Source organism: Cnephaeus nilssonii (genome assembly GCF_951640355.1).
Source record: "Cnephaeus nilssonii genome assembly, chromosome: 3".
Taxonomy (NCBI): Eukaryota; Metazoa; Chordata; class Mammalia; order Chiroptera; family Vespertilionidae; genus Cnephaeus; species Cnephaeus nilssonii.
This window is the reverse complement of record NC_137074.1, coordinates 5,426,142-5,451,953: the sequence shown is the minus strand read 5'-3', so window position 1 is coordinate 5,451,953 and position 25,812 is coordinate 5,426,142. Positions and strand designations below refer to the sequence as shown.

The 25,812-nt window shown below is 51.9% G+C and overlaps 1 protein-coding gene across 5 annotated transcripts in view; it reads right to left on the bottom strand.

Moving 5' to 3' along the window:
• Positions 1-523: 523 nt before the first annotated feature.
• Positions 524-25,812, bottom strand: part of IGSF5 (immunoglobulin superfamily member 5) — a 59,152-nt gene continuing 33,863 nt past the window's right edge. For 3 of the 5 annotated variants that reach the window (XM_079762276.1, XM_079762277.1, XM_079762275.1), the window contains 6 exons: positions 23,288-23,587; positions 13,575-13,715; positions 10,316-10,331; positions 8,895-8,977; positions 7,551-7,648; positions 524-966 (listed from right to left, as the gene is read on the bottom strand). In XM_079762276.1, coding sequence (XP_079618402.1) covers positions 871-966; positions 7,551-7,648; positions 8,895-8,977; positions 10,316-10,331; positions 13,575-13,715; positions 23,288-23,587 — 734 coding nt within the window. In that variant the 3' untranslated portion in view covers positions 524-870. The remainder of the gene's footprint in view (positions 967-7,550; positions 7,649-8,894; positions 8,978-10,315; positions 10,332-13,574; positions 13,716-23,287; positions 23,588-25,812) is intronic. The other 2 variants (XM_079762278.1, XM_079762279.1) reach the window with 2 other exon arrangements.

The window sequence follows — 25,812 nt, the reverse complement described above, 5'->3', positions numbered from 1 at the left end:
CGGGTTTGATTCTGGTCAGGGGCTTGTACCTCGGTTGCAGGATCGATCCCCAACCCTGGCTGGGGCGCATGCGGGAAGCAACCAATCGATGTGTCTCTGAAACATCGATGTTCCTCTCTCTCTGTTTCTCCCCCTCCCTTCCACTCGGCCTAAAAATCAATGGGAAAAAAAAAATATCCTCTGGTGAGGACTAACAAAACAAAACAAAACAAAGCAAAACAAGGAACACATTACCCATTTCCAGCTTCATCACAGTGTGTGTGGTATATGATCTACACCACCTACAAAGCATCATCCACATCTGAGTCATCTGAGGACGTGAGAGCAGCTGATAAGGGGGCAGATAAACATGAACGTCTCCCTGTAAGTGCCCAATGAGATACTTCACCAGGTGCTCATCTGCTTGAGAACGTGATCTTATTTGTAACCTGAGTTCCGGCTGTCGGGGCAATGTTAGATGTCTGACAGATCCTCACTTTTATCCGCTTCTTTTCACTGATCCTATGCAATAACGCCCACGGAGTACACAGACATACATAGAAACTTTATATGATGTAAGGTAATAAAAACTTGTTTAAAGTCATGGCAGGCTATAGACTCATTGGACCAGGAGTGTGCAGTGCTGAGAAGCAGCATCCTATCAGTTTGCAGTTTTGGCTTAGTAACTTTACAGAAGCCACTGAAATCTTGAAACACATGAAAAGTGAACTTCTACTTGGGAAGTTGGGAACAACGGTTCCTTCTCTCGCTGAAACATCCATTTCAATGACTCCAACACCGCTGCTTCCAGGTAACGCCGGCGGGCTGGGCCTCGGGAGAGCATGCTGACCCGGTCGTGGTGCCGGTCATCAGCCAAGTGCAGCACCCTGGCTACACTAAGGTCACGTTCCTGGTTATCCTGGGGCCGACTGTGTAAAAGGAGACGTGCGGGCGACTCGTTGGGGCCTGCTGATGGAGATCGGGTTCCTGCAACAGAGGGGAAAGGCTGGTTAAAGAGGCGGAGATCCTGTGCAGGAGCACTGCAGCGGGCGGCCCCACTCGCCAGGTCAGAGAAAATGAGGGTGCAGCGAGGAACCCAAATGTGAACACAGGGCCTTCCTTTACTTAAGTATTTTCTTCTTTGGGGGTTTTTGTTTTTGGTTAACCCTTACCTGGAGATATTTTCCCATTGATCTTTTAGAGAGAGTGGAAAAGAGAGGGCAAGACAGAGAGAAACATCGATGTGAGAAGAACACATCGATTGGTTGCCTCCTATACGCACCCTGACCAGGGCCCGAGCTGGGGAGGAGCCTGCAACCGAGGTGCATGCCCTTGACCAGAATCGAACCCAGGACCCTTTGGTCCACAGGCCGATGCTCTACCCACTGAGCCAAACCGGCTAAGGCTACTTAAGTATTTTCAAAAACACACTCTAGAAGTTCCCCAAGTTCAGGACCTAAAGAGCAACCGACGTCAAAGAATCAATATTGGTTCGTATGAAGGCAAATTCCTGCAAAGATGCACCATTGTGTCTTCCGATTTTCCTGTGGAAATTATAGCTTTTGTATAACAATATACAATGTTTATAACCTTAAAGTCACACAGTCCCTCGAAAGGACGGGGTAAAACTGAAGGACCAGCTCCACATACACCACCCATCTGGCTCCATCCAGATGTCACTGCCCCTCTCCTTCTGAAGTGCAATCCCAAGCCACCCACTCATTCCTCGAGGGGCCACGGCCTGTCTGAGGGTGTCGCCCCATTAAAATGCGTGCTACCTGCCTTCCTGCCGGCGCTGAGAATGCCAGCTCCGACTCCAGGTGCCGTGGCTGCACCCAACGTCGTCAGTAATGGAGCCGGGCCCCAGGCATGATTTACGTGGCGACGGAACGGCAGTCCGTCTCCAGGATAGAATCACTCCGGCTCCCGGGCTTAATTTACTGCCCCCCAATCCCACGGCACCCAGAGCGGAGGGACCCCTTAGCGAAGCGCTGTCAGATGGGTGCGTCTGTGCGGCTGGGCCGGGGACTCCGCTCCCATGGTCTGGCCTCGGTTTTCCCTGCCCGCTGCGCAGACGCAGGCTGTCTCTACATGCGCCAGGAGTTTATTTATGCCGATCTCCATAGGAGAGGGGCTAACAGGTTTCAGGTTTTCATACTCTCACCCCCCAAACTGACAGGCGCAGCAGAGAAAGACACAGCGTTGCCTAAAATAACCAGAAAAATAAACTGACAGTGAATTGATGCCTGGAAAGACGGGGGGACGAGGGGGGTGGGGGAAGGATTGTTTGTATTAAATATTCATCAAGATGAAACCCATTTCCAAGCCCCGTGACTTGGGATAAAAATAAAAGGCGCTTGCCTTTCCCGTCAGCTGTAATTTTTAGTGCGGATTCCTAATTGTCGTCACTCGTTTCGTCCTCATGTGCCTGGCGGGAGGTTACACCTGGGTTGGCTGCTTGTCGTTCACCGACAGAAACCGGCGTGTGGAAGAGAGCGTCCGTGTTATCACTGTAGGCTCGGTCCGAATGGGAATAATCGGGGAGGAAAGTGTCGTGGTGGGCATGTGTCAGTTTTGAACACCTGTCCCTGTTTTTCCTTCTAAACCTTCCTACCAGTGAACGCATGATCCGGGGTCTCTACCGCCTGAGATCCTGTTTCTTTCACGCACACTGAGCGCAGTGTGCCTCAGGCCCCTCTGAAACACGGCGTTTGAAAGGTGTCCTCCAGCTCTGGGGACTGCGTGGAGACTCCTCCAGGTGACACTCGTCACACACCCCACCAGCACCGCCAGCTCCTCCCTGCACGGTGGCCAGCCCAGGCCGAGGGCTCGTGAGAGCCACATGGTTCCCACCCCCCAGCTCTCCAAGCCGCCTCTTGCCCGGAAACAATGCCCTGTTTGCACGCTGGGCCACAAAACATTCTCCTCCAAGCAGATAGCCCGCGGGCATGTGGTAAAAATACCCATTCTCTGGCCCGATTTCCCAGAGTCCGGCCCCAAAAGCCTGGGAGAGGCCCAGGAGTTTGCATCTGACCTTGCACCGAGCCTCCCTGCGCTGAGAGCCACTGCCCGACCCGCGGGACACCCACCCAGCGAGCGTGTCGCAGGTGTTAGGTGCACCTCCCCGTGCAGGAAGCGTTCATGGGGATCCCCATTTCTGCCTCCTGGTGGCAGGAGCGAGGACCGCTTCCTCCCTCAGCCTCTGGTAAACAATGCCAGGCCCACGGGAGACCCCAGCGGGGAGTGGGCTGAGAGGTGGGGTGAGCGAGGAAGGGGCCTCCGCGAGCCAGCAGGTGCCTCGTGCGATCATGGTACCCGACCCAGCGCCACCGATGGCCCCGACCTACGCCCGCCACCGACCCCTTAGCTTCTGACCACGGTGGCTGCCTTCTGTAGTCACACCTCCAGCTCTACAGACACTGTAGACGGGGAGGCTGGCACTGAGGCGAGGGGGAGAGTAACCCAGAAATGCTGCCTGCCCCTCAGAGCCCGCACTCGGGCTGAGCTGCCTGTGGTCCACACTCCATGGCCCAGTGTCTGCACCCGCTCTACCTGTGGAGGGTCCACGTGATTCCAGCAGGAGTCCAGGCACCGCCAGCCCCGGGGAGGGTCTAGTCCAGTGGTCGGCAAACTCCTTAGTCAACAGAGCCAAATATCAACAGTACAATGATTGAAATTTCTTTTGAGAGCCAAATGTTTTAAACTTCTTCTACCGCCACTTCTTCAAAATAGACTCGTCCAGGCCATGGTATTTTGTGGAAGAGCCACACTCAAGGGGCCAAAGAGCCGCATGTGGCTCGCGAGCCACAGTTTGCCGACCATGGGTCTAGTACAACCCCGCCGTGTAGTGGGTGTAGGCGCCACGAATGCCTTGGGACTCTGAGCAAATGGCACTTCCGGGTGGTGTGACATTGCAAAGTAGGCGAGTTGGTCTTTGGCGATGCCCCACTCTGTCCCAGCACCCCTCACTACCATCCCGCTACAAGGCAGCAATGACCCTGAACCCAGCCACCTATCAGAACCCCCGCAGGTCGTTCTGAAACACAGACGCTCACACTGCCCCCCCCCCCCGCCCCCCAACTCCCCGAGCCAGGCGGTCCAGAGGTGGGGACCAAGAACCGGCCTCCAAAGGCCACACAGACGACGCCCTTTGGCAGCCCGGGCCCTGCGGCTTCCCTCCCTTGGATCATGTTTGAACGGGTGACCCTTGAAGAAAGCCAAAGTCCCCGAGACCCCTAAGCAGTGAAATGGCACCTGACAGGGAACGACTCAGGTTTCCTCAGAGGCCCCAAACCTAACCTTGTTTTCACGCTGCACATTCACCTGCGCCACTCCGACACCTTTGTCTGCCTGGACGGTGCGTCTCAGCAGAGGGGCGTGCCCCTGTGCACACACTCCCCATCCCCTGGCTTATGACAGCACAGCTGGGCATGGACCATGCTGCCTAGAGGAGGAGCGATGCGGGGAGGCCCCAGCGAGGCTGTGCTGACCGTGGGGCGTCCATGGCCACTGGTGGCTGAGACCTTCGGAAAGTGCCGCGGGCTGGTAAGACCAGCAGGTCAGGCAGGAGGGAGAGCCGGAGTGCGGACGGGACAGACACCGTACAGGGCAGTTGCTGTACTGATGACAAAACCAAGGTCACCTGCTCTCAGACCTGGTTCCATGGAGCAAAGCGGGAGCGGGAGCTGCTGCCTCCACCGTAGGACGTGCACCTCACCCACCACCTCCCCAGGGCGAAGCCTGGGGCGGGCCTTTGCTGCCCACTGAGTCACAGCCTGAGGCCTCTCGGTTTAACCTACACACTTTTCAGGACCCAACCCCACGGCACAGGTTCCACAAAGTGGTGTAACCTGTGGTCAACAGCCCAGGACTCAAATGGGCCAGCTTCTCGGGCAGGAGTCCCGCTGGGTGACTGGAAACACCCCCACACACACACCCCGCGCGCGCACACGCACACACACACACACACACACACACACACACACACACACCGCAGCAGCAGTGCAGGCAGCAGCGTGGCAAATTGGAGTCACACAGAGCCATGCAGAGAGGAGGCCGGATGAAAGGACGGACAAGGGGGGAGGGGCGGTGAAGGGCTCGGCTGCCTCTCCTGGGCCCTTTGGGGGCGAGGCTCACTGCAGAATGGAGAGCGGTGAAGGGAAAGGAACGTGCAGGTGGCACTGTGCTGCGCGGCGGCCTGTGACTCCTGAAGGAGGTCCTCACCGGCCTGCAGAGGAAGGACGAGGCCACGAAGCCCAGGGCTGCAGGCCTGGCCTCGGGGAGGTCTAACCGGACCCTCTGTTCCAGGCTCACCTTGACCTGCTTCTTCAAGCAGAGGCCTGGCCACCGGGAGGCTCTCCAGTGGCCGACGGACCACGTGCGGGACCATGTCCTCCTTGGGCCCAGGGCACAGAGGGAGCTGGCATGCCCCCGGGCCTGGCCCTTTCCTGTAAGTGCCTCAGGAGAAACACAGCCCCTGGTACGTCTCAAGTCCAAGTTCCCCAAAGGGCACGGCTCACAGTGCCGGGGCCCAGCCGGCAAAGGCAGCCTTTGGTTAGCGATCAAACATGGGCCTCTTCAGAGCTGCTTGTCCCGAGTCCCTGACTCTAAACCAGCCCCCTTTCCTTGCATCCTGTCTGCTCCTCCAGGACCCAGAGCTCTGGGCCGACATGCACGGCTCCCCCAGCACAAGCCTCGCCAGCACTTCAGGAAACCCGGGGCTGTTCCCAGCCCTCGGCGCCGGCACGGTGGCCACTGTTGGTTCCGCCGATAGATTATTTAGCTGGTTACGTGTCCAAGTAGCCGAAACTTCTTGAATTTCTCTCCAGGTGAGTCTTCAAAACAACACTTGAAGCTTAAGCGGCATCCAGAGTTCCGAAACGTCACTCTCCATTCCTGTTTCCACAGGCATCTAGGGTTCCCCCTCGTCCTCATCTGTATTTCAGAGGGGACCCTCCGATTGGACCCTCTTCTGAATCTCCTCCCCGCCTCCCAGCCCCCTCCCAGGCCCCCGCACGCTGGCTGCTCTAGTGGAAAGACATGGGACCAAAAGTAACTACGGAAAAGCCACAGAAGTAATGGTGGGCTTGAATGTGTTCTGGGGTGACCGTGCTTGGCGCTGGGTGGGAGGGACCCCTTCATCACCCCACGGCCCCCACTCAGGTCCAGGCATGGGGGTTGACAGGCGACATTCTTCACAGCCTGGTGATGACTCCCCCTCCCCGGCCACCTCTGAGTCAAGAGGCCGGCCCTCTGATAAGGGACCCCGCACCTCCGCAGCCATCCCTCCTAGCACCAGATTAAACCATCCAGACAGCAGCCTTGATGGGGAGCCCGGCACCTCTCCACCTTCCTGACACGGGTCTGAGGAAGTGGCCTGAGCTCATGATCTGCCAGGTAGCCCGTCTCCTCTGTGCCGCAGGCCCCACACACTCTGCCCGCCTGGCTGCCTCTTCCCGCCTGGCTGCCGTCGCTGCCGCTAAAGCATCGCCTGGGCCCTCCTGGTAGGCGGTGAGCAGCCGTCAGAGCTCCCCTTGCCGAAGGCCTGCGAGGCACAGCACTGCCGTGGCAAGATGTATGGACTGAGCTGCATCCCTGCAGCTCAGGGAGGACTGAACTGCAGGGAGGACTCTCACAGCCGGAGCCAAAGCTGTGGGGACTCAATGTGTGTCTACACCAAGCGCAGCGACTCCAGAGAACAGGGCCAGAGCCCCAGGTGCGTCCGGGTGGAAACCCGTCTGTGAGGCCGACTTTCCCAGCAGCCAAAAGGGGAGAACGTCCATTCTTACTGGGGACACCATCATAGGGTGGTAAAAAGGCACTTCTCGTTTAAGGTCATATTTCTCCGGGTCAGAAATGGTTCTGTGACTTCTATTCTGCCTAGTATGATTTTGGATAAAAAGAGCTGCATTTCCTGCACATAAACTGTCATTCATGGGTGCCAACCGACGCTGGCTCTGTGTCAGAAAATTAACATACTGTGTTCCCACCATCCCAAAGTGACCGTTTCCTTTACGTTAACGTCCTTCAGAAGGACGGAAACCAGCAGAATCCCCTCAGACCAGCAACATCGACACGCGTGCCTCTCCCAGGGAGTCCAGGCTGGGCACCCCGCTGCACACGCAACATCTCTTGGGGGATGCCCAACAGACACCTCAAGATCTACAAGCCCCGCTTAAACTTCTGGTCTTTCCCCCCAAAACCCACTACAGGGGACAAGCAAGGCCACATGTCCTGGCCCCGTTCCCTCCAGGATGGTAGTGGACCCAGAGGTGAGCAAAGGCCACGTTCTCGCATCGTCCACCTAAAACAGGGGTGGGGAATGTCCGGCCCACGGGCCACAGAAAGCCCAAGAAATCATTGGGTCTGGCCCTGCCCAGGCATTCGGGGTGAGTTAATTAAATGTTTGACCAAATGTAGCAGGCTCATTTTTAAGTTGATAGTTTTGTGTGGTCCTCAAATGATGTCATAAATATCCAAATGGCCCTTGGCTGGAGAAAGGTTCCCCACCCTGACCTAAAACCACAGGTAAGAATTTTTAAATGGAAAAAAAGGCGGAAAGGTCTGCGTACCTGCTGCGGCGGCCTGCTGCTCGGCGGCGGCCTGTTGCTCGGCTGCGGCTGCGCGGGAAGGCTGGAGCCGGGGGACTTCGCAGGGGGAGAAGCCGACTCTGCAACGGAAGGATGGCTTTAGAGTAAGGTGACCAGATCATCCCGCTTTTGGCGGGACAGTCCCGATTTTTAACAATTTGTCCCGCGTCCCACGGCGTTTTTAAAAAGTCCCTATTTTTGGATGCGGGACAAATTGTTAAAAATCGGGACTGTCCCGCCAAAAGCGGGACGATCTGGTCACCTTACTTTAGAGTGACACGCGACAAAGCTGCACAAGCTAACAATTCCGATTTATAGAGAAATGCAATTGTGTTTCATACAGCACCTCTGGCACAAATAATCCTTAACCGGGCACAGGCTGTTAGTTTGTTTGTTTGTTTGTTTGTTTGTTTGTTTGTTTTTGTTAACCCTCACCTGAGGACATTTTTCCATGGAATTTCTAGAGAGAGTGGGAGGGAGGGAAAGAGACAGAGAAACATCGCTGTGAGAGAGAAGCATCCCAACCAGGGCTGGGGATTAAGCCTGCAACTGAGGTATGTGCCCTTGACTGGAATCAAACCCGGGACCCTTCAGTCCACAGGCTGATGCTCTATTCCCTGAGCCAAACCGGCCAGGGCCACAGACTGTTTTTAAAGTTCCCTGAAGGTCACATCCTTTCAGACCTTAAGTTTTCTAAGGAAACAAAAATATGGCAAACAGGCTGGAAATCAATTCCTTTCTCGACATACTCATGTCATCCAGGGACAAGGTGAATCCACAGCCTTAATTGCTGACCGAGGAAAATAAACAAACACGGGGCAGATGGGGGAGTGAAGCAAGAGGGTTGGTCGGGGCCATGATCCTGGTCAAGCTACTAGATTCGTGGTGCAAAATACTGATGAATACATATTAGCCCACAGGAAATGCTGCAAGAAGCTGAGGTCAGATTATCAAAGGACACGGTCAATGCTTTGTGGAGGTCTTTAACATCCAAAGCAGGAATTTTATTCGGGGGTGGGGGGGTGGGGGGGTGGGGGGATGGGGAGAGCTCTCAGCAACACTTGATGAACTTAAAATCTTTCTGTGGAATTTATTTTGAGGGCCAGGCCTCCCTCCCCAACTGCTAAGGAGAAATTTGTCTGCCTTACAAAAGGATCTGGGTTCAAATCCTACGCCCACCTCTTATTAGTGACCATGCTTTCTGGGAAGTCGCCCCACTGGGAGTGTATCCTCTCAAGGTAAGACATCAAGATGCTCAAAAAGACTTCAAAATCGGGGTGCATCTGTGGACATCCTCCCCGCCCTCTCGTATGGTTCTCGGCTCACCTGCACTGTAGCCATAGTTCTCATTTCCATTTTTTAACTTTGGCTCAAAAGTTTCTTGATTTGTCTCCACATCTGCAGATTTCCTAGAATTAGACCATTTGAAAAGCATACGTTAGTCAGTGATGGATGTTTAGTTCACACTGCTCCGCCCAGAGCATTCTCACACATTGAACTTAGCACAAGCCACAGTTCAGCCACTGGCTCGTAGGGGGGGTTGGGGGGGTGGTGGTGGTGATGAGCCTCAGGATGGACACACAGCCACCATATGGGGTCTCTGGACTCCACTCCCAAGTCAGTTCTCAACCCTCAGAAACCAGTGACCAAATAAAGCAGATTGGCAAGCTATAACCCTCAGGCCAAATCCGGCCCACCACCTGTGTTTATAAATAAAGTTTTATTGAAACACAGCACACCTGTCTGCTTACATACTGTCTACGGCTGCTTTCATGTTACAACAGCAGAGTTGAGTAGCTGTGACAGAGAGCATGCGGCCCACATAAGCAAAAGCACTTACTCTCTGACCCTTTATAGAAAAAGCATGCAACCTCTAGAATAAAAGGGCAGCCTCCAAAATAAAGCAAAAGGCAGCCTCTAAAATAAAGCAGAAATCGGTGCAGCTTCCTAGGGACAGGAAGTTGGGCAATGGAAATCCAAAGCTTTGTAAATATTCATGCTTGGCCAGTCAGAATTTATTATAGGGAAATAAACTAGGATACATGCAAAGATTTACTTGAAAGAATGTTCACTCATGAGCTGATTACAGTAGCAAGAACTGCAAACAGCCCAGGTGCCCACCCACAGGGGCCCAGTGAAACCAGCAGCAGTACAGCTCTGCCGTGGAGTCCCACAGGATGGGTGCCTTAAAAGTGCTCGCAGCTACTCCGGGCAGCGGCAGGAATGGCAGGAATGTTCCAGTCCCCGCCCTCTCCAACATACAGCAGGGAACCTCCCGTGATTGTCTGCCTGGCCAGTTCCATGTGCCCTAACCCACCCCGGCCCAGGAATCCCAGCAAGACCGCGGCCTGGCTGTCCAACATCCTTGTAGTGTCCTGAGTCCCCAGCCTGGACTCAAAGCGGGAGGGACAACAGTCACGGTGCACAGTGTCCTCTTGTGGAAAGAGTTGCAAATGCCAGACACCGAGCAGAAAACCTCCAATTTCCTGAGAGAGCCAGGAAAAGCCGACCGCACGCCACCTGGTACATCCCACCCTTCACGTCGCCATTGGAGTCTGCGGTGGCATAGGGGCTTGTCGGAGTTGTCCCTTTTCAGTACTTCATTTTGAGTAGCATAGTCCTAAAATCCTTCAGTTACGGGGTGTGTGTGTGTGTGTGTGTGTGTGTGTGTGTGTGTGTGTGTGTTGCTGTTTGGTTGTTTTTCATTTGCTTTTGTTTTAAGAAAGCAGATGTGATTTCCAACTTACCTTAGAGAACTGGATTCTGAAAACAAAACAAAACATGAAATTACATTAGCAAAATCAGGACAGTAATTCTGAAAATAAAATCTCATCACTTTTTATAGGCTCCCCTGAATTTTAACACGTGACTGAATAGTGACCCAGTAGGTCTTAGGTTCCCCTACCCAGAATGATCAAATGGCTTCTACGCATAAGGAAAAGAGAACTCATTCCTCACTTTCATAAATATTAATAACCCCTGAATGCCTGAAATATGGCAGGCACCTACTAAGTGCTTAGTGAATACTGCAGGTGGCTAGCAAGATTATAAAGACAGCACTGCCCTGCAGGGGTGCCCTGCGTACCACACCTGCTGCCTTTCATTCAGGACCCCCTGGGTGCCGCACCCTGCCAGCCTGTGCAAGGCATTGTCTCACTTAATCGTCACAACAACGCAAGAGGCAGGTGTTAATGCAATCATATTTTTAACAGACTAGACACCACTAGACTAGCATTACCGTATTTTTAACAGAGGAGTTAGACTGCTTAAGCACTATACTAGTATTTCTGTAGCTCGAAGACAGGGGTCCTCAAACTTTTTAAACAGGGGGCCAGTTCACTGTCCCTCAGACCGTTGGAGGGCCGGACTATAGTTTAAAAAAAACTATGAACAAATTCCTGTGCACACTGCACATATCTTATTTTGAAGTAAAAAAACAAAACGGCAAAAACACCCGCATGTGGCCCGCGGGCCGTAGTTTGAGGACGCCTGCCCTAAGATATGGTTTCAATTAATATGTATCAATGGTATCAATTCATACAATTGTGTTCGCCCCCGCCCCCCTGCCCTAAAGGCTGTTTAAATTGCTAATGTGTTTACTCAATGGGCTCTTGGGCGGGAGAAAATCGAGAACTTGAAAATGGGGAGTGACAGGGCCACACACCAGCCCCCACTGTCCGTCTCTAAGGCCCGTGTCCTCCACAGCTCTGCTTCCCTGCCTCCGCCTTCCACTCATGACGCTTTAGATCTAAAAAGCAACCATTTTCCTTATTGTTTAGATGATGTTCTCACTTATTTTCAGTTCTCACAGCACCTGCTGATCCACACCCACACTGAACCTCAGAAGCAATCGTACTGAAGGAGGGAGGTGGTCTGGTAATGAGGGCGCATCGCTGGCGTCCCATGGGCACCAGGCACTGAGTCCCTCTGCTAGCAGCTGTGACCGCCCACCCCCCGGCCTCCAGGCCAGCTGAGTGGGGTCCGCAGCCATCCTCAGTCAGCCCCCAGGTAACCAGTCAGAAGTGAGAATTCTCCAGGCACCAGCCAGGCAGGACATCATTTACTTTCAAGAAAATGTGATGTTTACTATTTGCAAGCGCGGAAATCATTGTCACGGGGAAGTCCAGGACTCGGCTGGATCCCTTACATTCACATCAAGGTGAGGGGTCATGTCCGCTGTGAGTTACTCCCGTCGGGGGCGGGCCTTGCAAGAAGGTTGTCACAGGCCCACCCCTCACGGGGGAATAAAAACCTCTCACTCTTACCGGGTTTATCATCTCAGAGTTAAAAGGTAAATTCTAGGGTGAATCACAGAAACGTGTAATATATTCGTTTCTTTGATTCTCACAACTACCCTATAGGATAAGGCTTATTCCCATTTTGCAAATGAGGAAGCTAAGAGCCAGAGAATCATGGTTCTGCATATGCTCCCGGGGGCCACCGGCACCCCAAACCTTCTTCCTAGGGTGGCGGGGAGCAGACAAAAGCCCGTAGGAAGCAGGATCGAAGCAACCAGAACCAGGACGTTCTTCGACTCTGCCACAACGGCTGGTGGGGGAGTGGTCCCGCAGCACTGAATAATCCTGGTCAGGTCTGAATTAAAGGGCAAGTCACCCAGGAGTTTCCATTTAAATTCCCGTCGATTTTACTGGAGTTGTCCTTCTGTGACTCCCAGGTAAAGACAAGCTCCCATCAAAACTGGGCCAACGGGAGTTCAGGAATTCTCACTTTGTTTCCTCGGGAATAAAGTAAGGTGACCAGATCGTCCCGCTTTTGGCGGGACAGTCCCGATTTTTAACAATTTGTCCCGTGTCCCATGGGAAGACTCTTTCCAAAAATAGGGACTTTTTTAAAACGCCATGGGACGCGGGACAAGTTGTTAAAAATCGGGACTGTCCCGCCAAAAGCGGGACGATCTGGTCACCTTAGAATAAAGTTATATCACGAAATCACTGGCCCAATCACAAACCAACTCCAGGCAAGAGCGAGGCTAGACCGTGAGGCTAAGGCTAGGCCACACTCTTTATGGCGTATCACGGTGCCGGGCACACCCACAAAGCCCTCATCCAATGGCCGTCTGTGTTCATAAAATTAAAACGCAATTAAACCAACATGGAGCCTAACTTCAAAATTCCGATTTTAAGAAAAATGACTTCCTCGATGTGGGGTTGGGGAACGAGAAGAGATGTATATGCGTAACCCATGGACGTGGGCAATAGGGTCCTGAAAACCTGGGGGTGTGGGGTAGGGGCCGGGTGGAGGAGGGGGAAGTGGAAATATCTGTAATACTATCGACAATAAAAAATATGTTAAAAATAAAGAAAGGAAAATGACTTAATTGTAGAAAATACTCAAATAAAAGTAGGTGAAGGTTTTTAGAGACAAAGGTAAGCATGGAGACCCATCAGCACTTGCAAAGTCCTGAGCCGTCCATATGCCAAAGACTGTGATTTCTGACGTCACAAGCCCACCCCAGTGTGGAGCCTGACCCCCAAACAAGACCACTGCTTCCATGGACCTGGTGGTAGCTCCAAAGACCCCATTCGGAAGAAATGTGTAATGATGTTTATTAATTTGATTTGGGCTATTTCGGTTAACAGGAGACCTTTTGATTTTTCTTTCTACCATTATGTCAACATTCACCTACAAAGGAAGACTTGGAATTCTACAAAACAGAAAACACTTTAGGATTAGTCAGTGCTGGGATAGGTAACTATTATTCTAGAAAGAAAAAAAAATGGCACCTAAATGACACAGCACAGTAGCCTTATGTCCTTGCAGATAAGCATACAAATCAGTTAGTGTCTTTAAATGTGGGGAGACCTGTCCCCCTGCACCCGGCCCCCAAGGAATGGCTTCCTTCCTTGAGAACGTGCGTCCCCCGCTGCCAATTTCACGGGCTCTTAAAGTCAGTGTACTTTGGGGAAGAGCTGAGGAGCTCATGAACTTCAACTGTAGGTACCAAAAGTTTAAAATATATACTGATCCATAGGAACAAAAAGTTACCTGTTTTCTCTCTCCGGGAGACACAGCAGCAGCAGAAGATTACAATCAGAACAATGATCAGGATGAAAAGCAGTGAGAACGACACTGCGAGCAGGGCTATGGCCCAGGTAGGCAATGAGGCACCTAGCTTATCAATACTGCCTGTAAGGTCGAAAGAGAAAAAAAACAACACACATTTTAGTGATGCTGGCCCCTGTCTGGGGCGTGACACCCCTGGTTCTGCCACACTATACGTTAGATTACGTTTCCGGCACTGTTAGAGCCATCGGCCCGCTGCAGCGAGGTGCCACGGCCCACTTCCCTTCCGAGTGCGAGTACCAACCCTTGACAGCATCTTCCGTTACAATCCTGTTGCCGCCAGTGGACACCTGCTTAGTAACACTGAGCGCCTCGCCCGTGCCTGGGACTTAGGTGAGACTGCGCCAGGCAACAGCACCCGATTGGAATAATGATCCTCCTGCTCAGACCGCCTTTATTTAGTCAAGAGATACTCAGTGAGCCCAGCTGGCGTGGCTCAGCGGTTGAGCGTCGACCTATGAACCAGGAGGTCACGGTTCGATTCCCGGTCAGGGCACATGCTCGGGTTGTGGCCTCAGTCCCCAGTGAGGGGCGTGCAGGAGGCAGCCGATCCATGATTCTCTCTCATCATTGATGTTTCTCTCTCTCTCTCCCTCTCCCTTCCTCTCTGGAATCAATAAAAATTTTAAGAAATATTAAAAATAAAGGCTTGGTGAGCAGCTACTGCTGGACAAGACCGGAGACGGACCTTTGGCTCTCCCTTCCATGTCCCCACCTGCCGAGAGCTCAGCGTCCACAGGAAACGAGGACGATTGAGGGAGGGTCACTCGGGAAGGAACTCGGTGCCAAGCCTTCACTCCAGGGCCACCCAGTCTCCACCCACCAATTCACTTCCCACGTAGCAACTGCTCTTCCCACGGCTTTTCAGGGCCACCTTCCTTAGTCCTCTCCGCCCTCCTGTTTTGTCCAGTCCTCCTGGATGGGGGAGAGAAAGGCTCGGGGCAGCCCTGGTGGAGTTGGGGAGAGAAAGGCTCGGGGCAGCCCTGTGGAGTGGGGGAGAAAGGCTGGGGGCGGCAGGGCGGGCAGGAAATGAAAGGGGGTGGAAAGAGAAGGAAGGAGAGAAGAAAAGCCAACTTGATTTGTTACAGCCACGCCTTAGAGCTCTCCAACACACATCCTACGGCTACCTACATTCACATTTAAATTAATTAAAATTATACACAATTCAATGCTCAGCGCCTCAGTCCCACTGGCCACATTGTAGGGGCTCGAGTGCCACAGATCCAGAACAATCAATCGCCTCCATCCTGGAAAGGCCTGTTGACAGCGCCCCCTAGCGCCGCGATGTGGGAACTGCACTGATGAGCCAAAGAGCCTGGACCCCTTCCCTAGCCTAGGGGAACCCAGTGCAGGCAGACCACACTGCGCTTCCTCTGTTTAAGTGTGAGCTGCGGTTCAGTGAGGGCTGCCGTCCACCCTGCGTGCCTAGGGCTATCTCAGTGTAAATGCATGCCATCTCATTAGCTCCTAGTCATTAGAAAATGTTAAAGCAACAGACTTCCGAGGAAGGAAGATAAGGTTTGCTTTTAAATAAATGAAGCTTTGCCCGGCCAGTGTTGTTCAGTGGTTGAGCATCGACCTATGAACCAGGAGGTCACGGTTCAATTCCCGGTCAGGGCACATGCCTGGGTTTCAGGCTCGATCCCCAGCGGGGAGTGTGCAGTAGGCAGCCGATTACTAATTCTCTCTCATCACTGATGTTTCTCTCTCTCTCCCTCTCCCTTCCTCCCTGAAATCAATAAAATATATTTTTTTAAAATAAATCAGCCCTAGCTGGTTTGGCTCAGTGGATAGAGCGTCGGCCTATGGATTGGGGGGTCCCGGGCTCGATTCTGGCCAGGGGCACATGCTCAGGTTGCGGGCTCGGTCCCCAGTGGGGGGCGTGCAGGAGGCAGCCGATCAATGATTCTCTCTCATCATTAATTTGATGTTTCAATCTCTCTCTCCCTCCCCCTTCCTCTCTGAAATCAATAAAAAAAATTAAAAATTAAAAAATCAATCAATCATTGAAGGTCCCATAGGGTGGTCTCTGGGCCTCGTGTCAGTGGGACCTCTGAGCTCCCTTTGGCCTCTGGTAACAGGTCTTGCCCCCACCAGGCTGTTCAGAGACTCAAGAGATGCTCGTGAGATGCTGAGGACACTCGGGGATGGTGCACGTGTTCAAGACAGCTGTGGTCACCCTCAGTGCGGCCCGATGGAGACTGTTTACACACTGCAGCTGGACCACAGGAGGAGCTTTCATGGCAAGGGAGGCAGCTCAGGTTAAACATGAAGGTCCGGCTTAAGATTCAAGAGACAGGCTTCCAGTTCACACTGGAAACAGTCACCACGCGCCTGCCTCACCGAGCGCGCCCACTGGAGAGAACTGTCAGCGTGCCCAGCTGCTGCCCACCGGCCTGGGCACAGTCACCTTCGTCCTGACACCACCTAGCACAGAGATGGCTCACCCTCCGGGAGGACCTGTTCAAAGAAAGGGAAGGGCCACCTGGCGGGGGTTGGTGACCAAATCGCGGAAGACAGTGGGCGGTATTGTGACCTCACGCACACCTGTGTCCCTTCGTTCAACCACCAGGTTCAGCCAGGTGATGCCTGCACGCCCCTGAAAGCCCCAGTGTCACTAGAGCGGCCGTGGTGCCCACGGCTCCTGCCTTCCCTCCCTATTTTGTGACCACGCTCCTTGGGAGTAAGCCAGCCCTGGCTGCACACCTAGCAGAGGCCGGCGCTCTCCCTCTGCCGCGGTGGAGCCCAAAGAAGGGCGTGGCGTGTGTGCCGGGAGGAGGTGTCATTTGGACGAGAGCTTCACAGGAGAACCCTTCATGTTTTAATAATAATGTTTAATTTATCAGATCTGACAAATACACACTGAGTGGCCAGATTATTATAATTTCTGAACGCATAATAATCTGCCCACTCAGTGTGTGTATGTGTGTGTGTGTGTGTGTGTGTGTGTGTGTGTGTGTGTGTATTAGAGGCCCTGTGCATGAATTCGTGCATGGGTGGGGTCCGGCCAGCCTGGCCAGGGGGAGGGGACATGGGCGGTTGGCCGGCCTGCCTGCTGGTCGAACTCCTGGTCGAGGGGACAATTTGCATATTAGCCTTTTATTATATAGGATATACACTGAGTGGCCAGATTATTATGCGTTCAGAGATCATCATAATCTGGCCACTCAGTGTATGTATACACATATGCCTACACAGCATGGAATTCTTAGTAGGAAGCTAATTTTCAAATGAATACACTGACAGTGGATTAAAAGAAAAATAAATAGTAGTCCTATGTTGATAAATCAAACATGGTGACGGTGGCCCCAAAACAGAACCTTGGAATGAGCTCATCCTTAATCCAGCCCCCTCCCTCGCCTCGCAGATGAATCGCGTGGGACAAAGAGACTGGGTACAGCGGTCAAGGGCACTCAGAGCAGGGGCTGGACTTGCGCGTCTCCGCTCTGCCCCGCAGCATGTCCAATACGGACTAGCCCTCCTGGGGAAGACACGGCCCGGGTCTCACAGGGAACAGGGCGTCTGGGCGGACGCCGCCCCGACAAGGGCCTCTAGTGAAGGGTGGGCCTGATGGCTCAGGGGAGGCGGCCTGGGCCCGCTGGAGAGGATGAGGATGCTATACCTGCACGACCCACCAACGAGGCTGAGGGAGATGATCTCCCCGTTCACACGGCTTGCCTTCCTCCCCACGTCCCCTCCCCCGGCTGCTGCGCTGCTGAGTTTGCGGTGTGAGCAGCCTCCGAGGGGAGGCTGTCCTTCCCCATCTGTGGAGGAAAGGAAATAGCTCTTCCCAGACGCTCTCCCAGAAACGCTCAGGCCCCAAAAGGGCGCGCACAGCTTCTCCAAACCAAGTGGGCGGACACAAATGTCACCGCAGCACGTGCGGCCCGAAGGGACCCCGAGGGGCCCGGAGGATCTGCATCCGTGAAAGCGATGATGACACCCCCTCCCTGCTGTCCTGTGGCTCTGAGGCAGGGACTGTCCTCTGGGCGCTGAACCCGCTTACTGCTCACACCAACAGCAGCCCTCAGGCAGGTCTTACCGTCTCGGTGTCACGGATGAGAAAACGGAAGTGACATGACCAAAGTCCCAGAGCGAGGGGGCAGGCCAGCTGGCTCTGAGCCCAGGCTGCCTCGGGTCCCGAGCTGGGTCCCGACGTTTGATTTATCAATAGAGGATATTTCTCTTTCTTTCAGTCCGTTGTCAGTGTGTTCATTTTAAACATCGGCTTTAAATTTTGAGATTTTCCAGCTCAGTGGTCCCCCACCCCGACTGCCTAGTAAAGTCATTTGGGAGCTTTCGTTAAATGCCAGTTCCCGGGCTCCGTGCAGACCAGTGAAATCAGAGCCTGCGGGGCGGGTCCTTCTGTGGTGAAGCCCCCACCCCACCCCCCAGACGGACAGGCAGCAGCAGGGAGAGCGTCGGCCCTGTTCTCCTCCCGCTCGGGTTACAGGCAGGACAACTGAGCCACCGGTCGGGGACTCGTCCGCAGTCACACAGCCAGGGAGTGCCAGCGCTGCGCACGACTCGGCCTGACCCTCCAGCCACCCGCCTCTGCCCTTGGAATTGCCACTGTTCACAAAGCTCAGGTGGTCACCGCAGCCACTCCATCCCACAGGACGCTCCTGCGTCCTGCAAAGACCGCTTTGTTCTAACATCTCGCAGCCCAGACTTTAAAGGAAGAGACAGCCACCCGGGCGGGCGGGCGGGCTGATGGGGCTGCTCTCCAGGCGGCCGCGGGCGGGCTTTCGGCTGCACGTGTCTGCGGTGCTGGGAGCTCCCATTGCTTCTGGAATCGAGAAAATCGATTTTTGGAAAACATTGGCAGTAGCCCTTTCCTTTAAAAAAATCAATGCATGCTTCCTACAACTTTCTGCCTGGAAGAATGAGGCTTCCTAAGCCGCCACTGGCAGTCTTCACAGGCGTCGTTCTGGAAATGAACACAAATTCCTGGCATTTTTAGGACATGGGGGTCAGGCCTGATGCAAGTCCGACTCCTGAAGAAGCCGGGCAGGGCACAGCCTCCTCCCTTCTGGACTTGCCGGGAACTTTGGGGGCTCCTGGAGCCTTCTCGTCGCCAGCTCCTCCAGCCACTAAAACTTACATAAAACACACACCATGCGGCCAGCCACCAGCTGCTCTGGAACCTGATGAATAATTTAGAAACAAATTACCCTTTTCCAAACGAGCCCAATAAAGTAAGACTCATGGCGAGGCCCCCACTGCGCCCCCTCTGTGGGGCAGAAGGGCCTCCAGCTGCCCTAACTGAGGCTGCTCCCTTCCCTCGTCCTGGTCTAGGAAGGATTCCGCTGGAACGAAAGCCCATGGGGGGAGCTGAGTGCCCCTCCCCCTCCCCCCACCACAGAAAACCTTTGCTGGCAACTCAGCGCCCTAATCCATGTCCATGGGCACCAGCCATCAGACCGGAGCTCCTGGCTGCATTATTCCTTTTTTAAGATGCATAGTTTAGACACAGTCAATTTCATTCCATTTGGTGCTGATGGGACTTGTTTTCAATCTGCCTGTTCAAAGCCCGGGCCATTCTATATCATATTTAAAGAGCTTAAAGCAAGCCGGGGTGGCTGGTCGGAGACATGGAGGGTTGGGCTAGGACAGGGGAAGGCGGTGGGAGTTGAACATCCTACGGGGCCAAGTGCTCAAAAACCAATCGGGACGTGTCAGAAGGACGCCAGAGCCAAGCTGAGTGTCAAAGTAAATAATTTGGGAGCAAAATTACAATGTAATGAATAAAAATGAGTCCACACTAAAACTGCTTTTAGGAAAAGGAAGGAAAGGACAGGGAAGTCTTCTTCACAGAGGAATGCCAACTCATAAATACAGAAAAATGAGGAAACCGGGAAATCGCTCTTTCACAACCACCAACCAATAACTGCTTCGGGCAGAGACCTATCGGTGAACGGAAAAGCTATCGGGTGAAAGAATACTGAGAAACAAGAAATCCACACAGTCTCCCACATTGTATGTTCATTATAAAGGCTAAAGGCACCTTTACAATGAAGAAATCTGGGGTCTCCACCTTCACCAAAGGATCAAACTCACTATCAAGGAGAGAGAAAATTGGCCTCATGTGCCCACATAATTGCAGCCATGTCTTGGCAAAAATGTCTAGCCTAAATCAAAGTGTGCTGGAAAAAACTCTGGCAAATGTATTGAAGGGCATCTTGCAAAAATTACCTTTCAAAAATGTTTATATCAGGAAAGACAAAAAAGATGGGTGAACGGCTGAAGATGAAAGGAGACTTAGGAATATCTGACAGTCAGTGCTTGGCCTTTGACTGGATATTGGTTTGGGGGGAATTGCTATAAAGGACAAGTGGGTAAATTTTAATATGGACCGCACATTGTGTAATTGTATTTTATCAGTGGTCAATTTCCTGTCTGCCCCTGCATTGGGGATACATACACTGGGCGTGTTCTCAGGAACCACATGCTGAGGTATTTAGGGGTAAAGTGTCAGAAAGTCTCCAACTAACTCAAATCACTCAGCAAAAAAAGAAAAAGAAAGAAAAGCAGAGAGAAAGAAGCAAGTGTGACAAAATGTTAACATTTGTTGTGTCTAGGTATTCACTGTCCTGCTCTTGCAACTTTTCTGGGGTTTTTTAATTTTCAAAATAATAAGCTGGAGAGCGAGAAGCAAGCTAGCTGAATTCCAGCTTCCTCTTCTCATAGAGTCTTGCTGGTAACTAACCTAAGTTCCTTCCCATTTCAGAAGCTGAAATTAATTTACCTTGACTTAAAAATCAAAGGGACGCCAATTTCTGTGTCCTTGACTCTCAGATGCACTGAGGTGCACCAGAATCCGGTCACAGACCTGGCAGCCCTGGTCCCCAAGCCTGTTGGCAACACCAGCTGGCGCAGATACCGCCGCTCCCCGCGGACGGGGCGTGCTGTCCGGCCCCTCTGCTGTCTTCTCCCTGACCTGTATTCGCTCATGCTTTCATTTCTGTTGGCCGCCTGGTCTCTGGGGCATCTGAGCTGGAGACAGAGACGGGGCCTGACATCAGGGCGAGCTTGTGTGGGATTGCACTGGGGTCAGTCCCTACAGGACACAGTGCCACTCATGCTGACCACAGCTGGGCTCTGAATGGCTTTTCACAGCTCACAGGGACACCATCTCTTACAGGCTGAATTGTGTCTCCTCCCCCGCCCCCCAAATTCATGTTAAAGTACTAACTCCTAGTACTTCAGAATGTGACCTTATTTGGGAAGAGAGTATAAAAGATACAGTTTAGTTACGGTGGTGTCAGATTGGATATAGAATGGGCCCTAATCTGATATGACTGGTGTCCTTATTTTTAAGAAAGGAAATTTGGACACAGACGAGCACACAGGGAGAATACCACGTGAAGACGAAGGCAGACATCAGGGTGATGCATCCACAAGCCAAGGAATGCCAGGGATGGCCAGCAACCACGAGAAGCGGGGGAGAGACCTGGAACAGATGCTCCCTCATGGACCTCAAAAGGAACCAACCCTGCCCAGCCGGTGTGGCTCAGTGGCTGAGCGTCGACCTATGACCCAGAGGATCGAGGTTTGATTCCAGGTCAGGGCACATGCCCAGATCTCAGGCTCGATCCCCAGTAGGGGGTGTGCAGGAGGCAGCGACCAGTGATTCTCTCTCGTCATTGATGTTTCTCTCTCTCTCTCTCCCTTCCTCTCTGAAACCAATAAAAATATTTTTTGAAGGAACCAACCCTGCGGACACCTTGACTTCAGACATCCAAACTCTAGAACTGTGAGACAATCCACTTCTGTTAGCGAGGCCACCCACTTACACTTGGCTTCCTCAGCCCCAGGTTACTCCTCCAACCTCCGAGCGGCTGCTCACACAGGGGAGGGCAGAGTTGACAGGGGAGCAGATTCTGAAGGCAGACTGGCAGGGTCACCTCCCACCTTTTACTAGCTCTAGGGACGTGGGCAAACTCCAGGCAACCCTGGGTCCCTGTCTCCTCACCTTTACCACAGGAATAGCAGCCTCCATGCAGAGGGTCGTTGTGCGGTGAGTCTGGTTAATATGTGAGAGGTTTAAAGCAGGTCCTTACTTGGTAAGTGCTATGTGGTGCTGTTTATTATTGTTGTTATTGCTATCATCATCACCATCACCTTGCTTTGGCTATAGCTTTGTTCTAAACTTTGACAGACCTTACGGGAAGGAGTTTTCATGCTAGGAAAAGCCCTGGCCACCCGATGACCTGGTACAGCCCAGCACCTCTCTGGGCCTCCCTTTCTCTCCTCTTGTAAAAAATGAGGGTGTTCACGTCTGTCTCCACAGACCGAGCAGCGTTGGTGATTTTCGCTCATTCTCACTGCTTCTCTTATGACCTAGATTCCCAGATGTACGTGTCCAGCCCGATGTTTCTCCTGGGCTCTGAGGCCTAAAGAATCAACTACTGCCCTAGCCGGTTTGGCTCAGTGGATAGAGCATCAGCCTGTGGACTGAAGGGTCCTGGGTTCGATTCCGGTCAAGGGCATGTACCTTGGCTGCGGGCACATCCCCAGTAGGGGGTGTGCAGGAGGCAGCTGATGGATGGTTCTCTCTCATCGATGTTTCTGACTCTATCCCTCTCCCTTCCTCTCTGTAAAAAATCAATAAAAATATATTTTAAAAAAAAAAAGCATCAGCTACTTCCCAGGCATCTCTTCTTGGATGGCCCCCTCCCTCACGAACTCCCTCTGTCCAACACTCAACACCTTCTCTCCCAAACTTCAGTGCCCCTCTGTGTCTTCTGTCTGCAAGTTACCAAGCCTGAAGCCCTTGGTATCACCCTATTCTCCTCCTTCTCTTCTTCCCCGTACTCACTGACTCACCCGTTCCGTACATCTCGCTCCTTAACTATCTCGTGCGATTATCCCCGTGGCTTCGGGCATTTCCTCTCGCATAGAGTACCTACCGCGACCTCATTTCTTCCAGCTTTACCTGCCTCTAGCCCCACCTGTCACAGACAGCCAGAGCAAGGTTTCATTTGTTTATAGCTTTTTAAAATATAACATATTCCAGAGCCATAGTGCGGAATCTCAGAGGGAAGGCGGGGGGGTGGGGCGGCGGGGGGGGGAAGAGATGAACTAAAGAACTTGTATGCATATTTGCATAACCCGTGGACACAGACAATGGGGTGGTGAAGGCCTGAGGTTGGGGCTAGAAGGGATGAATCAGGAAAAAGGGGGACCTATGTAATGCTTTCCATAATAAATATTTAAAAAATGAAACCTTACAATCCCACTAAGATTGGGAGGAATCTGAGAGCGCTGGGCATCCTCCTCTCATGTTAGAAGAGCTTGCTTCATACGGGCGCAGGGATGGGATCACACATGAACAAAGGGTAAAAACTGGAGAAAAACGTGGAATTCAAGTATTTATCTCTGAACTTGATGCTGTTTCATGCTACTAATTGTCGAGATCCTTAATGATGTTTCATCTGTAAGTGGATACTTGAAAGATGGGATTTTAAATCAAGTAGCATTGCAGGGTCATGAAGCTGACACTCTCTAAGTCATTTGTCTCCATTCCTACCTCAAATCAAGATCCCTAAACATCTAAATTAGGCAGCAGGGCATATAAAACATAAGTATGCAATAATAACCTGCTTTACGTAAAGCAAAGAGTCTTCACTTACCCAAGTGAGGCGGAGCCACAGTAAGGTTTATGGTGCGAGAATCGCGGGCCTGCAGCCCCTTCATCTCAGCCACGCAAGTCAGATTCCCACTGCCTCTCGGCGTCAGAGCCAGGATGCTCAGGACACTTGCAGGGTCGTCCGGCACCAGAACGGAGTGAAAGCTTGAATCGGTCACGGGGACACCGATCTCCCAGGAAAGTTCCGGGAGCGGGATCCAGCCCACCGCACGGCAAGTCACATTACAAGGTTCATCCTCAATGACTACAAGACTGTCAGTGGGAACGAGCAATTTCCCCACAACTAAAGAAGAAAAGAGAAACATGCTGAAGGAATGGCCACGCCTCTCCGTTCCAGGTCTGCTTTCAGTTTTTCTTCAGTCACATTGCAGGAGTACTACCCCTGAACCCAGAGTGGCCGTGGCCGTGGCCGTGGCCATAGTGGGAAACCTTCATGCAGCTTCTATCTGTGTCTTTACTTGGACTTTCCAGACCCACAGAAGAAAGTGAGATTGCTCCCCAGAAATATAACTCCAGAGACATGAATAAAAATCAGGGTCCAGAGCAATCTAAATTATATGGAAAAGAGAGGACAGAGGTGGCTGCCATGGGGGCTAGACAGTCACTAAAGTTGTCCTGAGCTGCCTGGGAGCCAAAGCAAAAAGGGAAATAACCTTTACCTTCTTTTCATTGTAAGGTGGACACATCATGATCAATCGGATTCTCTCTCTCTTTTTTTTTTTTTTTTTTTGAGGGGGCGAGGGAGAGGCAGTCCATATTTCTAAACATAACTTCCTATGATAGGTCTTAAAATATTTTTCTAGTTAAACATTAAATCAACATTAAATCCAACAGAATTAAAGAAATAACTACCCTCAATCACAATCAGAATATATTGCTCAGATATATTTTTATCTTTATTTTATCAGATAAATTTTTTAAAGTTCTATAGAGGATCCACTCCCACGTGACAGTGTCAATGCTAGAAATAACCCATCTGAAGGCAACCCTGGTGTGAGCCAATGTCACCAAAATCACCTGAGGTCGGCCCGGTAGAGACAGCCTTACTGAAACATAGATGCAATGAAACGTTCCAATTAAAATAGTCGAAACTCCCAGCCGCATAATATAAGGGAAAGAACACTGGACTAAGAATCAAAACCTCTGCCCACAGTCCTGACTTTGCCACGACGTTGGCATCGCCTTGCGCAAGTCACTGAGATTTCCAGGCTGTTTTCTGCCCATCAAATGAGATGATTTGACTAGATTAGTGGTTTCCAATCCTTATGGCTTCCGTACCTTAAACACTCCTACAAATCCTTGAGCACTCCAAAGGCCTTTGTTTATATGGGTTATATCTATCAAGACTCACCATGATGGAAATTAGAATTAAATATGTGTTTCTTTTTCTTTTTTTTAATATATTTTATTGATTTTTTACAGAGAGGAAGGGAGAGGGATAGCGAGTTAGAAACATCGATGAGAGAGAAACATCCATCAGCTGCCTCCTGCACACCCCCTACTGGGGATGTGCCCACAACCAAGGTACATGCCCTTGACTGGAATTGAACCTGGGACCTTTCAGTCCGCAGGCCGACACTCTATCCACTGAGCCAAACCAGTCAGGGCTGTGTTTATTTTTCAATATTCAAAAATAATAATAATATCCCCTCATGTTAATAGAGATTAATATATTTTTATAAAAATGCCTACATCCTAAACGGAAATAAATGAGCAAAAAGAGTGATACTGTTTTATGTTTATGCAGCCTCTTCAGTCCCTGGCTGGACTCTCATCTCCTCTGTATCCCATCTGTTGTGATAAATTGCTTTGTTTACATTTTACAAAGAAAATCTGACTTCACAGAGATATGCTGAAGCAGTGAGGAGCATGCCTAGGCTTTCCAGATAACCATGGGCATTCTCTGATACTGCACCCAAACTTGACAAGCAGTGGCTTCTGGGAGGTCGGTTGCGCTGTGGAATCTGAAACTATATAAAGAAGCCCTCCTGGTCAGTGATGTTAAAATCCACTGTCCATCTGGCTCTTTGAACGGCTCTCTTTGCCCTTTCACATCAGTCCCTTGGAAACCACTGGTCCACTGAGTTACACAACCCTCCCCAGCGTGCAGTGGAGAACTCCTTGTTCACACGTGAGAGCGAGAGTGGGCGTGGCACCGAATGTCTTAGTATTGTTCTGAAAACAGTTGTGACTTCACAGACCACCCCAAAGGGCCTGGGAGACACCCAGGAGATCCCAGACGAGACTGAACTGGATCTGCTCTGAAAGCTCCATCCGAGGACTCAGAAATGCTCCATTTCTAGACTCTTCTTTCCTGAACAGTCCCTTGGAGCAAGTAGAGCACCTGTGCTAGTGATAGGACTACTGTACACGCAGCAGTGAGAGGGCACCCGATGGGTCCCTCGGGCAGTGAGAGGGCACCCGATGGGTCCCTCAAGGCCAAAGCGTTTGTCTTTGTTCTTTTTGGCTTGTTCATTGCTTCATTCAGTGGAGAAGTTTAGGTTAGCA